The sequence below is a fragment of the Enhydra lutris genome, unplaced genomic scaffold (genome assembly GCF_002288905.1).
Source record: "Enhydra lutris kenyoni isolate GAN:26980312 unplaced genomic scaffold, ASM228890v2 scaffoldscaffold21, whole genome shotgun sequence".
Classification (NCBI taxonomy): domain Eukaryota; kingdom Metazoa; phylum Chordata; class Mammalia; order Carnivora; family Mustelidae; genus Enhydra; species Enhydra lutris.
This window is the reverse complement of record NW_019154105.1, coordinates 51,589,365-51,601,685: the sequence shown is the minus strand read 5'-3', so window position 1 is coordinate 51,601,685 and position 12,321 is coordinate 51,589,365. Positions and strand designations below refer to the sequence as shown.

Genomic DNA, 12,321 nt, shown 5'->3' with positions numbered 1-12,321 from the left:
TTTCTGGGCTCAATTCATTATCTTGTTTCACTTCTGAGCTTTAACTGGTGTAATTACCACTGATTCTTTGGGAAACAATTTCATTATAGCTATACCTATTTAAAATGGTATTTAGGTATTGATAATGGGTTTTATTTAGATTGAGAATCTGCCTGAATTTGTTGATAAAGCAAAAGAGAAAGTGAATAGGTCTAGGTTTTACCTACTTTTGGTAGTTTATCCTTCAGAAAGCCACTTAATCTTCCTGATTCAAATTATCTATAAAATAAAGGCAAAGGCCTGCTACACTTAGAAAAAAGCTTTATGTGTGCTGTCGAGTGAGAGGCACAATTGGAATGAATGATTTAGAGCCCCATAAGAAAGAACGCCTGTATCCACAAGCAACCAGCAAACATGAATACCACAGAATATCTTTGTATCTCATTGAGTTTACATATAGGACTCTCTCAGCTTGCAAGTCATATACCTTAAGTCCCATTACACGTCAGCTGCTTGAAATTAAGAATGTATTTTCCAGTGGGAAGAATATTATAAATGGCAATTACCTTCCCAGGCAAGAACACAAGAGACTACTTAACATGTAATACAGTGAAAGAACGCTCAGGCAGTGCTAGGGACGATACCAGTAATTAAATGCTACTGAACAAGAAATTTATTTATTTCGGATGGAAGTACTTGAGAAATTATTTACTGAAGGATGGAGAACTGGGTAGAGAACCAAAGATCTTCTGCACTACCCTTAAAACACCCTGATGAAACCGCTTTGTATTAGCAGTCAAGTTCCCTTCAACCTGTATCTCAACGTGAAGATATTATTAGCATGTTACGCTCCTAAAAAGAGCTTCCCTCCCAACAAGCTGGAAATAAAGGGGGGCCAATCACAAAGGAAGAGAGTAAGCTGTCTGTCTTGTCTGGTAATATGACATCACATCCCTCTCACAGGGAGTCAGGGGGAAGCTAGAGGGAAAGATTATTCTAGAAGTGCCCAAACATTAGCATCAGAATTGCCAGGAGGGCCAAGAAAACAAAGACAGTTTGGCCTCAGCCCCAGTTTCTTTTCTTTTTTTCTTTTCTTTTTTTTTTTTTTTTTTTAAGATTTTATTTATTTGACAGAGAGACACAGTGAGAGAGAGAGAGAGAGAGAGCGAGCGTAAGCGAGCGAGCACAAGCAGGGGGAGCAGGAGAGGGTTAAAAGCAGGCTTCCCGCTGAGCAGGGAGCCCAATGTGGGGCTCAATCCCAGGACCCTGAGACCATGACCTGAGCCGAAGGCAGACGCTTAACGACTGAGCCATCCAGGCACCCCTCAGCCCCAGTTTCTGATAGGGTGGGTCGAACACCCACACTCCAGCTTCCTGCTTGAGGCCTCCTGTTCCCACCCTGATTCAAACTGACCCATCAAAACAGGGTGCCCATGTGCCCCTGGGGAGGAGCACAAAGAAAGGGACTCAAGGTCATCAACAAGCTCACTACACAGCTGCCCCTCCTCCCTCGGGGCTGGTGCAGCAGCCTGACCATGGCCACGTTCCACACCCTCGTCTGTGTCAGACCGGGTGAGTCCTAGCAGCTCTCAGCAGCTGTGCTCTAGCTACGGCTCCCTCTTCCGGTAAGTAGAGTCGATGTCCACATCCAGGCTCCTGGGTCCCACCCGGCTGCCAACCCTTTGAGGTGCCCCGGAGTTACCCCCAGATCTCTGGAGCCAGGCGCACCACTGGACCCCCACAGTAGACTCCATTTTTATTCTTCAACGGAACGGATGCTGCTCCGTCTCACCACCGGATCTCACCGCTGGACCCAATTACTACTGTTGCTGGGCTCTACACCAAGTAGAGCCACTACTCCAACGCCCCCGAAATGCCTGCTCACCTCCAACACTTATGTTCCCTACCCAGAACTCCAGTCTGCATTAACACCACTGCCCTGCTCCAGACGGCCCGTTTTTCTGACCTGCCTCATTAAAAAGCCTTAACTGGAAAACAATGGAGAGCAGAGTGTACAGGGAAGAAAAGAGATCCAGGGCGAGACCTCCTGAGACAACCCAGGGCGTCCGGAGCGCACCAATGTCTGATGAAAACAATGAACCACCACCCGGTGGCCTCAAGAAAAACCATGGTCGTAATGTCCCCTCCTACAAGATCTGACTGAAATTTCAAACAATGTTACACAGTGAAGGGAGAATCCTTTAACTCCTGCGATGTCTCATCTTCTAGAACTCTGAACACTAGGACTGACCAAGATGGGGCATTGAGAGGAGAGCTTCAGAGGATACATTTTAGATGAAAAAAAAATTATATTTGCATAAATAGTATTTTTTAAATAAGCAAAAATAGCATAGCCACCTCTAACAATCGGACCTGACTGTAAAAAGGAATGAGTCTGGAAGGACAGAATCATAGATACAAGATGTTAAAATTATTAGGAGAGAAAGTCCTTGTCAGCATTTAACTGTCTTGGCATGATTCAACTCAGAGCAAACGCAGCTTATTTTATTATACAAACAACACGGGAAACAAAGACGACGGGAAACAAACAAACAAACAAAAAACAAAAAACAAAACCAGGCACCCTCAATACTTTATAAACATTAAATAATAAGAGAGCATGAGAGCGACATCTGGCCGGCTCAGTCTGTAGAGCAGTTGACTCTTGATCCCAGGGTTGTGAGTTTGAGCCCCGTGCTAGGCATAGAGATTATTTAAAAATAAACTCTTTAAATAAATAAATAGAGGTGCCTGGGTGGCTCAGTGGTTAAAGCCTCTGCCTTCAGCTCGGGTCATGATCCTAGGGTCCTGGGGTCGAGCCACATGTCAGACTCTCCGCTCAGCGGGGAGCCTGCTTCCCCCTCTTTCTCTCTGCCTGCCTCTCTGCCTACTCATGATCTCTGTCTATAAAATAAATAAAATATTTAAAAATAATAATAATAAATAAACAAACAAACAAATAAAGGAGCATGATAGAACAAAAAAAAAAAAAAAAGGAGAGAGAGAGAGACAGGGACAGAGGAAGGGCTGATTGTTAAGAAGAATGAAAGCATCGTCTCATCCCCAACATCCTCTGTCCCCATTTGTGTGCACTTACATGATTTCTCCTTCCTGCCATCAGAAACATTCTGAAACACAAGTCTGATGTCAACTCCATATTCAAAAAGTCCCGCTAGCCCCACGCTGTCTAAAGACATTCAAAGTTCCTTAACCCGGCAGGTCATCTCTGGCCTCCGAGAGCCTAATCTCTCTGTGACCAGACTGCACTCCACTTTGTACTTCACACTCTGGCTCCACACCAACTCTGCTTAGAACGCCCATCTTGTTATTTTTCGATATGCAGGACTCATCCCTCGGGAGCAAGGTCAGATTGGGAGGTCTACTCCTGTGGCAGCCCCCCCCCCCCCAGGTGACCCTCTCCCTTCCTTGGCACATTCTGAGGATGGCTTTATCTGTGACGGCTCCCATGTGCGTGTGGTAGGGCTATTTCCATTAACTAGAGTTGCCCCGAAGGGTCTGTGGGCTCTTCCCAACAAGTCAGGCTATGGTAAGCAGCCAGCACTTAATAGTAAGAAATGTCTTTCGAAGGAATAAGGGATGGTGGGACAGTCCACAGGGCTTGAGTGTAGGACAACCTCGCCAACAGGAGAATGTTCATAGGCAGCTGTGGAAACCACATAAAAAGGAGAGAAGGGGAATTGTTGAGCTTCAGAAGTAATAAAAATTGCTTGTTGGTTTTGAAATAATAACACGCAGATAAAGTATACATGCAAAAAGCAAGACTTTAAACCATTCATAGAAAAGGGGCCTCAAATGATACGCACATACAACAGACAGAGTTTGCATGCATTCATACCTTGAAAATCCTCTATGCATGACATATGATCATCACTGGCAAAGCCAATACAGTAATCATTTCCTTAGCGTAAGAAGGACTCAACCATCTCCCATCAAATAAATCAAATTACCGCACAAGTTAACCACTTTCTATACTACCTCTATTAAATATTCTTTTTCTATCATGGACCTAGTCAATAAACTAAAAATTGTTTTCTTTTGGGGCACCTGGGTGGCTCAGTGGGTTAAAGCCTCTGCCTTTAGCTCAGGTCATGATCCCGGAGTCCTGGGATCAAGCCCCACATCGGGCTCTCTGCTCCACGGGGAGCCTGCTTCCTCCTCTCTACCTGCTTGTGATCTCTGTCTGTCAAATAAATAAATAAAATCTTAAAAAAATTAAAATCCATTTCTTTTAATCATGTTAAAGTTTGAAGGAGGGTAATAGCTCCTTATAAAAAGAACAGTTCAGGGGTGCCTAGGTGCTCAGTCAGTTTTTTGATTGTGGCTCAGGTCATGAAACTCTTGATTTAAACTTGGGTCATAATCTCAAGGTTGTGAGATGGAGACTTATGCCCTGAGCTCAGGGCAGAGTCTGCTTGTCCCTCCCCCTCTGCTCCTCCCCTGCTCACGCTTCCGTGCACACGTGCGCTCTCTCTCTCTCATGCATACTCTATCTCGCTATAAAATAAATAAAACCTTTAAAAAGAAAAAAAGAAAGAAAGAAAAATAAAAGAACAGTTCAAATTTGTAGGCAAGCAATTCAAATACTTACAATCTTTTTAGCGATGAAAGTCCCCAAAAGGCACCTGGATCTATACTACTAATGAGATTATTTCGGAGGTCCCTGTTAAAAACAGAATAAAAGTTATCACTTATAAGCACTATAACAAATATTTAGGCAAACTACAGATACCTGCCACACAGAAAACAAAAATACTGGGAGGAAATCAACGCCAAAAAGGTTAACCTCTATAGCAAGTGGCACAGCCAGAATTCAAATTCAAGAAATCTGATTCCAAAGCCATTTGTTTTGGTCAATATAATAAAGGCACATACAAAAAAGGATATATATGTCCCTATATCGTTTGAATTCAAAGTTATGGCCAAGCCACGATCCTATATATTCTTTCTACAATTTTATTCTTAGTATGCTATATATACTTGAGTTTTATCAAAACAAATCAGAGATTATATTTGTGAACACAAACTGAATTTTTAAAAACCATCTTCTAAAATATACACTCTTAAAATTCATGTCATTTCATTTTTCATCTTTTCCCTCCCTGGGCTTCTATGGTTAGGATTCCTATAAAATAAAAATGTGATCATTCACAACATGTAGCTCAAAGCAAAGCTCCAGCAGCCCCCAAGGCTAGGGCATCTGAGGGCGGTCTCAATCTACTCCCACTCTTGTGCACAGCCCTACCATGTCAGCACACCGCCACCGTGGGCCAGTGGTGAGCGCCACAGCTGTAGCCCTCCACCAGTGAGGATCTGGGCCTCTTGCTAAGGCTGCTGCTCTCTGGTGGGAGCCTGGGTCCAGCTTGGGACCCAAGTGGCCCCACACAAATGTTCACACAGGTCTCAAAGATAGCAGACAGTCAACTACAGGAGCACTCAGAAGCAGAACAGTGGCCCACTGTCCCTGACCACATTCCTGCCAGTGGCTGGCCCACTCTTGAGCTTTGTCACACCCTTGAAGGGGACTCACTCAGAACCTTGCCTGATGAAGCCAAAAGTGGCTTCCAGCCACCTCTCAGGGCACCTGGCATCAGACTATGCACAGAAACGCTTTGCAACTTCTCTTGTCCTTCCCTTCTCCCTTCTTCCCCTAACAGTGGCAACACCTTGGTGTTATAAGGAGGTGTGTGACATCTCCTTATAAATACGAATGGCATAGGGCTGGCTGCACACAGAGTTGGTGAAACCATTCAGAAACGCAGAGCAACGCCCACTACAAACCACCTCACCAGGTCCTCTAGTCCCTTACTTACTGGAGACTTAAAAGGCTTCCTAGAGGCACCTGGGTGGCTCAGTGGGTTAAAGTCTCTGCCTTCAGCTCAGGTCCCGGGATAGAGCGCCACGTCAGGCTCTCTGTTCCGTGGGGAGCCTGCTTCCCTCTCTCTCTGCCTGCTTCTCTGCCTACTTGTGATCTCTGTCAAATAAATAAATAAAATCTTTAAAAAATTTTAAAAATTTTTAAAAAAAAGGCCTTCCTAGAAGTGTGTCTTGAGCCACCGGTGCCACCTGTTAGCATGACACTGATGTGACATGTCTCTGGGATCTTCTATAATGATTGCCCCATCATGGGATGTTAGCCTGAGCCCAAACAGTTTATAAACTAGAGAAAAATACAGCGTGTAACTTTTTCAAACCACACCAACTCAGAAAGTGTCTGACTTCCCTTGTCTACCTGTGCTGAAGAGAAGAACCCCAAGGAAGTCTTACTGTAGTGTGCACCGACCCATATTATTTTCTTCCATCCAGTGAAAGGAAGCACATTCAATTTTACTGTCCCATCAGCTAATGAAAACTATCTGATGTACGGCCTGCTTCATAACATGCTATTTTTTTCTAATGGTTCATTGAAAGTATTGATATATACTAGTGACAACACTGGGTTTAGTTTCTGAACAGGTTTCCTGAAAATTTCACAAAAACATCCCGATGAGACTGGCCATCTGCCCTTTGTGGCAGCGATTGTTTATTTACTGTTAAGTCTGGCATCCTTTTTTTTTTTTTTTTAAGATTTTATTTATTTATTTGACGGAGTGAGAGAGAGCACAAGCTGCAGGAGTGGCAGAGGAAGAAGCAGGCTCCCAGCTGAGGAGGCAGCCTGATGCAGGACCCCATCCCAGGACCCCAGGATCATGACCTAAGCCGATGGCAGACACTTACCCAACTGAGCCACCCAGGCACCCCAAGTCCAGCATTCTCACTGTGTCACTGACACTGGCTTCCCACACTGGCCATGCTGTTTAATACATGGTGATAGACATTGGTCAGAACACCTCAGTAACACTTCTCTGGAAGTGCAGTATGTGAACCCCGGAAGCATCAATGCTCAACAGCAAATCCTGCTCCCTCTTTCTGTAGTCTTACTCCCAGAGTCACACACCAGGTGCTCTTCGGGAGTGTGGCGGGGCGTGGGGGGGGCGGCGCAGAACAGCCATTCCACTCTCCTCCCCAGATCAGAGCCCTATTTGTCTAAATAATACTGAACTCCCAGTATGTTATAACTCTTAAAAAAAAAAAAAAAAAGAGAAAGAAAGAAAAAGAAAAAGAAAAAAAAAAAAATAACTGGGGCACCTGGATGGCTCAGTCAGTTAAGCATCACCCTTCGACTCAGGTCAGGATCCCAGGGTCCTGGGATTGAGCCCCGCATCAGGCTCCTTCTCCCTCTTTCTCTGCCACTCCCCCTGCTTGTGCATGCTCTCTCTAATAAATAAATAAAATCTTAAAAAAAAAACACCATTAAGCATAAAATCTATGTTCTGATTACCATTACTAAGTATTTCATTGATCAGAACTCAGACTTGCTATTCCACAAGAAAACAGCTTTGTCAACGCTGGCAGCTGACCTAACTTTTTGGTTTGGGTTTTTATTTTGTTTTGTTTTTTGGTGTTGTTGTTGTTGTTGTTGTTGTTGTTTTGGTACCACAGCCTCTAAGATTTTTTTTTCAATAAAGTAGATAAAAATATCTAAAAAGGCCAGGTAGCTTCACAAAATGGAATTGGACGGTAACAAAAGTATCAAGAGATATTCAGGTAAACTCACCAATCCTACCCTCCTTCTCTCTGAATTTCTAATCAGCTTTTAAGTTCTCCTCTTAACTAAGGAGTAAAGAAAGAGATGTTCTTGGGGTAGCAACTTGAAGAGAAAAAGAAAACCAGGCAGAGAATAAGCTCCCTGCTACAAATGCCACGGCCTCAGCATCCCTTATCCCCAAAACCTGGCAGGGGCCCAAATGGCTCCAGAGGCAGAAAGCAAGCCTAGGATGGCTGCCCCCCGACCCGCCACTCTGTCCCGCAGCCTTTCTCTCAGCTGGCCGACTCCTAAGAGCCACTCCAGGGAAATCAGAACTGAAGGGCATAAGGGACCCTGAGAAGAACCGTCGCCCCATGAGAGAGGGGAGCAAGAGCAGCCCGGCCTCCGGGGGGGATAAGGATGAAGTATGCTCCACCAGGAAGGCACCACACATGGCCCCTCTCGTTGTCTCACTCCCTGATCTGTGAGATTTCTCGGACCACCACTCAAATGAACCAACTGAACCCAAAATTCCATCTCAGGACCTGCTCCTGGGAAAACCCAGATGAAGACACTGGCCCACTAACATGAAAGCCCCCAGCACCAGGTCAAGCATGTACATCTAGGGCACAGATCTCAAGGAGACTCTACCCACCCGCTCTGTTTTGAGGGCAAGAGGAGAAAGGGGAAGACTGTCAGTCATTCAAAAATTCAAAACCTTAAAAAATAAATAAATAAAATGTATTCCTATGGGGGGAGAAAATTCAAAACCTTTACAGTAGGTGGAGCTGAGGAAGGAAAGCATGTAAGAAAGGTTCCAGAATTTAACAATGATAACTCAAACTATGACTGCTATCAATTATTTCATGTTTAATTGCTGTGCTAAACATTTTTTTTAGGTTTTGGGGTTGTTTTTTTTTTTAGGTTTTTTTTTTTTTTTTTTTGCTGCCTTCTCCCTTGCACTGGAGAGAAGCACACCTACTTCTCTCATAGACCATCTGGTACAGACAGTGCTCCAGAATCCCCAACACCACTCTTCCAGGTATGGCCCTGGATCAACCTCCAACCAGGTTTTTCAAACACTGTAGTCTTAGTAACTTGGCAGGATTACATGAACCCGGTCCAACTAAACCTAGGGCCTGGGGCAGTGGGGAGGAGATAAATGGAGACACGGAATGGCCACTTCCACTGGTTTAATTAGAGGTCTAGAGGTAACCCCAAGACCCTCTTGCTACCACGATTTAAGAGCCTGTTTAGGGGGCACCTGGCTGGCTCAGTATATAAAGTATGTAACTCCTGATTTCAGGGTCATGAATTTTAAGCCCCATGCTGGGTGCAGAGCTTACTTAAAAAATAAATAAATAAATAAGAGCCTGTCTAATGAAGCCAAAAGATAGGAAAAGAATTAATGCTGAGCCCCTGGATCCAGCCAAGCCTGAAGTCCAGCTCTAATTCTCTGAGCTCCTCAGTTACACAAATCACTAATTTCAGCAAGTTGGTATCTGTCACCTACCATCCCATGAAGCTCTCAGAATCAATCCCAAAAGATAGGATTCTGGCTGCAGATAAAAAACTCACCTGCAAAAAGATTATGAAACTAGGCCAAGTTCTGAGTGGCCAAGCCAAAAGTCAGGATTTAAACACATCTTTCTGACTGACAACAGTGGAGATTTACTAAAGGAACTGAGTCAATTTACACCTAGAGCAAGAGGGAGACAGATAAAGCAAACATGCCAAGAAATTGGCAATGGTTAAATCAAAGTGCTAGAGATACCATTCTTTCAAATTCTCGCATGTTTGATAACTTTTATTCATTGGAAAGAGCTATTAGATGTGGTATTGTCCAGCCTTCCAGCCTTGTGGGAAAGCCATTCACCTCTCCCTCCTACTTGCCATCATCGCCCCCACACAGTGCTGGCTGCTGTCCTTGCTCCTCTCATCTACACTTCAAAGTGATTTTCCTGGGGCGCCTGGGTGGCTCAGTCAATTACATGTCTGCTTTCAGCTCAGGTCGTGATCTCGGGGCGGTCCTGGGATCAAGTCCTGTGTTGGGCTCCCTGCTCAGCAGAGAATCTGCTTCTCCCTCTCACTCTGCCACTCCCCACTACTTGTGCCTAGCTCACACTCTCACTCACTCTCTCTCAAATTAATAAAAAATCTTTTAAAAAAAAATAAATAAATAAAGTGATCTTCCCGAGCATAAAACTGAACATGTGCTGGTTAAAACCTCCAAGAGCTCCAGCTCCCTTAGAATAAAGTCCAGACTCTTTAAAGTAACTTACAAGTCCCTCCACAGCCCTGGCCCTACCTGACTTCCTATTCTGCTCCACACTTTTCTTTAACACTTAGCCAGCCTTTCTCTCTTCATATTACTAGTCATATTTCAAGACATTTTTAGAAAGAGTCCTATTTCTCTTACCTCCAGACCTTGGCACACAGTTGCTCTGTCCCTGACATACACACTCTCCCCCAGCATCTATCCTCACCTCTATCCTGGTTTTCTTCCTTAACTCCTACAAATCCTTTATACCTTGAACAGCATTCCTCTTTAAAAAAAAAAAAAAAAAAATTCTCTGAACAACAGTGCCCTGTATTTTCTCTGCTGTGGCCCTTGTTACTCTCTACTGATTGCTTAAACCACCTTCACAGAGAGAACAAAGCTCCACACAGGCAGGATCTACATCCATCTATTCGGTTGAGAGGGACTGACAGACATTACAGAGTGCAGATGGACACGGCTATGGTCTGGATGTTCGTGTCCTCCCAGAATTCGTATTTTGAAATCCTAACTCCCAAAGTGATGGAATTATGAGGTGGGGCCTCTGAGAGGTGATTAGGTCATGAGAGCCAAGATCTAACGCATGAGATTGATGCCTTTATAAGAGAGACCCCAGAGTGTCCTCATCCCCTTCTGCCATGTGAGGTTACAGCCAACTAAGAAGCAGTCACTCACTGAACGATGAATCTGCTGGCACCTTGATCTTACACTTCCCAGCCTCCAAAACTAAAATGTTTGTTGAAAAATAAATGTTTGTTGTTTGCAAGCTACCCCATTATGGTATTTGTGACAGCAGCCAGGATGGATGAAGACAGTTGATAAATGGATAAAAAAGTACATCATGGCTGAGAGACAGAATTATGTTACCTGACCTTCACTACAAAAGTCTTCTTGGTAAATTACAGCTAGCTACAAAATCATTATGATATTCATAAACTCAGGCAACACAGAGACAGCTGCATCTCACTCATAACTAGTTACATTTCTCAATAAAGGCAGAGGGTCATGAGGCCTGCAATTGACCTTCAAGTAATTTGGCAAAAGTGTAGTATGTGTAGGCATGTTCCAAGAGAAAGAAAAAAAATGGAGCAAATCATTACTAATTATCGCATCTGGGTAAATAAATTGGTGATATGGGAGATTACTACATTAATTCTTTAAATTTGTATGTTTAAAAATTTTCATTAATAAAAATTATTTTTTGTTCCCAACAAAATAAGTCCCTGGGAGTTATTTTAAGTCCCAGGAAATAAAATTAATCATCAGGCCCAACCTATTAGTGCCTGTCTTCCCCTGGCCCAAATGATCCCCATCCTACACCTTGAAGAGAAATGATATTTTAGAAGAAAATTCAGTTGGCATATTTTTGACTTGTATTGGATAAGCAAAAGAGCTCTGCAAACAAAAATATATGTCAGTTCCGTCTTTTTTAAAACATATGTTTCCCTTTTCAGATTTTAAGCCACATCTACAAGTACTGATTTAGCTAAAGTAGTCCATAAACCTGTGGCCAATGATGAACTACATGTGTTTCTACATTATACCACTCATGAATAACTGAGAACTGTAATATGATTTAAAGATACACTTTTTCTTTAATAATAAAAACTCCTTGACATATTATATAATACTTAATAATAGCCATATTAATCAGGCATTGCCAAAAGATATTTAGAGCCAGATTCTTTCATTTAACATCTCCCCTTCCCTTACCAATCACAGCTTCCCTAGGGAACAGGAGTCAAACTTTAGGGTCTATTGCTACATCCAACTATGCTGGATCGTTAAAACATAAATGAAAAAGTGCACAAGAATTGCTGAAACAAAATTAAAGCAGTGTGTTAATAGTTCCTAGAAAACAGAGCAAGCTCCTTTAGGAAAGAATGTCAAGTGTAGCAGAAAAGATGCTTTTTTAAATTGCAAGTATCAGAAACGTCTTCTCAAAAAGGTTTCATCAATAGAGGAAATTCTCTGGCATTAACGGAAATAAAGACCTAGGACAGCATAAGTGGTTTCTCCACGTTTCTCTGACCTTCCCAGAAAGTCAACTTGGCCTTCAGGCTGACCCTCAATTGTGATAGGCTATGCCAAGGTCCACAAACCACCTCCAAGCACAAAGTCATGACAAAGAGTGGATTCTTTATTCCTTTATTCCTCAGAAGCCAGGAAAACTTTCTCAAAGCCCCATGGCTAAACATCCCCCATCACTCTACTGGCTCCGGCTGGCCCTGGCAAAAGCTAGAAAGAGATGCTATGGTGACCTGGACCCATCATTTGGGATAGAACAGAAGCTTGGGAGTCAAACACATTGCTGGTATGTCATTTTAGTGTCAGTAATAAGTCTATAGAAGAGTGTCACTAAATACAGACAAATACATAACGAGAACCACAATACTCTAGGGGCACTTGGGTGGCTCGGACAGCTAAGAGTTCGACTTTTGGTTTCAGCTCGGGTTATGATCTCAGCAGTAGTGAGATC

The 12,321-nt window shown here is 43.3% G+C and overlaps 1 protein-coding gene across 2 annotated transcripts in view; it reads right to left on the bottom strand.

The window, feature by feature from the left end:
• The window catches only part of LOC111149030 (adhesion G protein-coupled receptor A3), a 134,403-nt gene that overhangs the window by 72,500 nt on the left and 49,582 nt on the right, over positions 1-12,321 (bottom strand). For both annotated transcript variants that reach the window (XM_022505918.1, XM_022505919.1), the window contains exon 3: positions 4,589-4,660. In XM_022505918.1, coding sequence (XP_022361626.1) covers positions 4,589-4,660 — 72 coding nt within the window. The remainder of the gene's footprint in view (positions 1-4,588; positions 4,661-12,321) is intronic.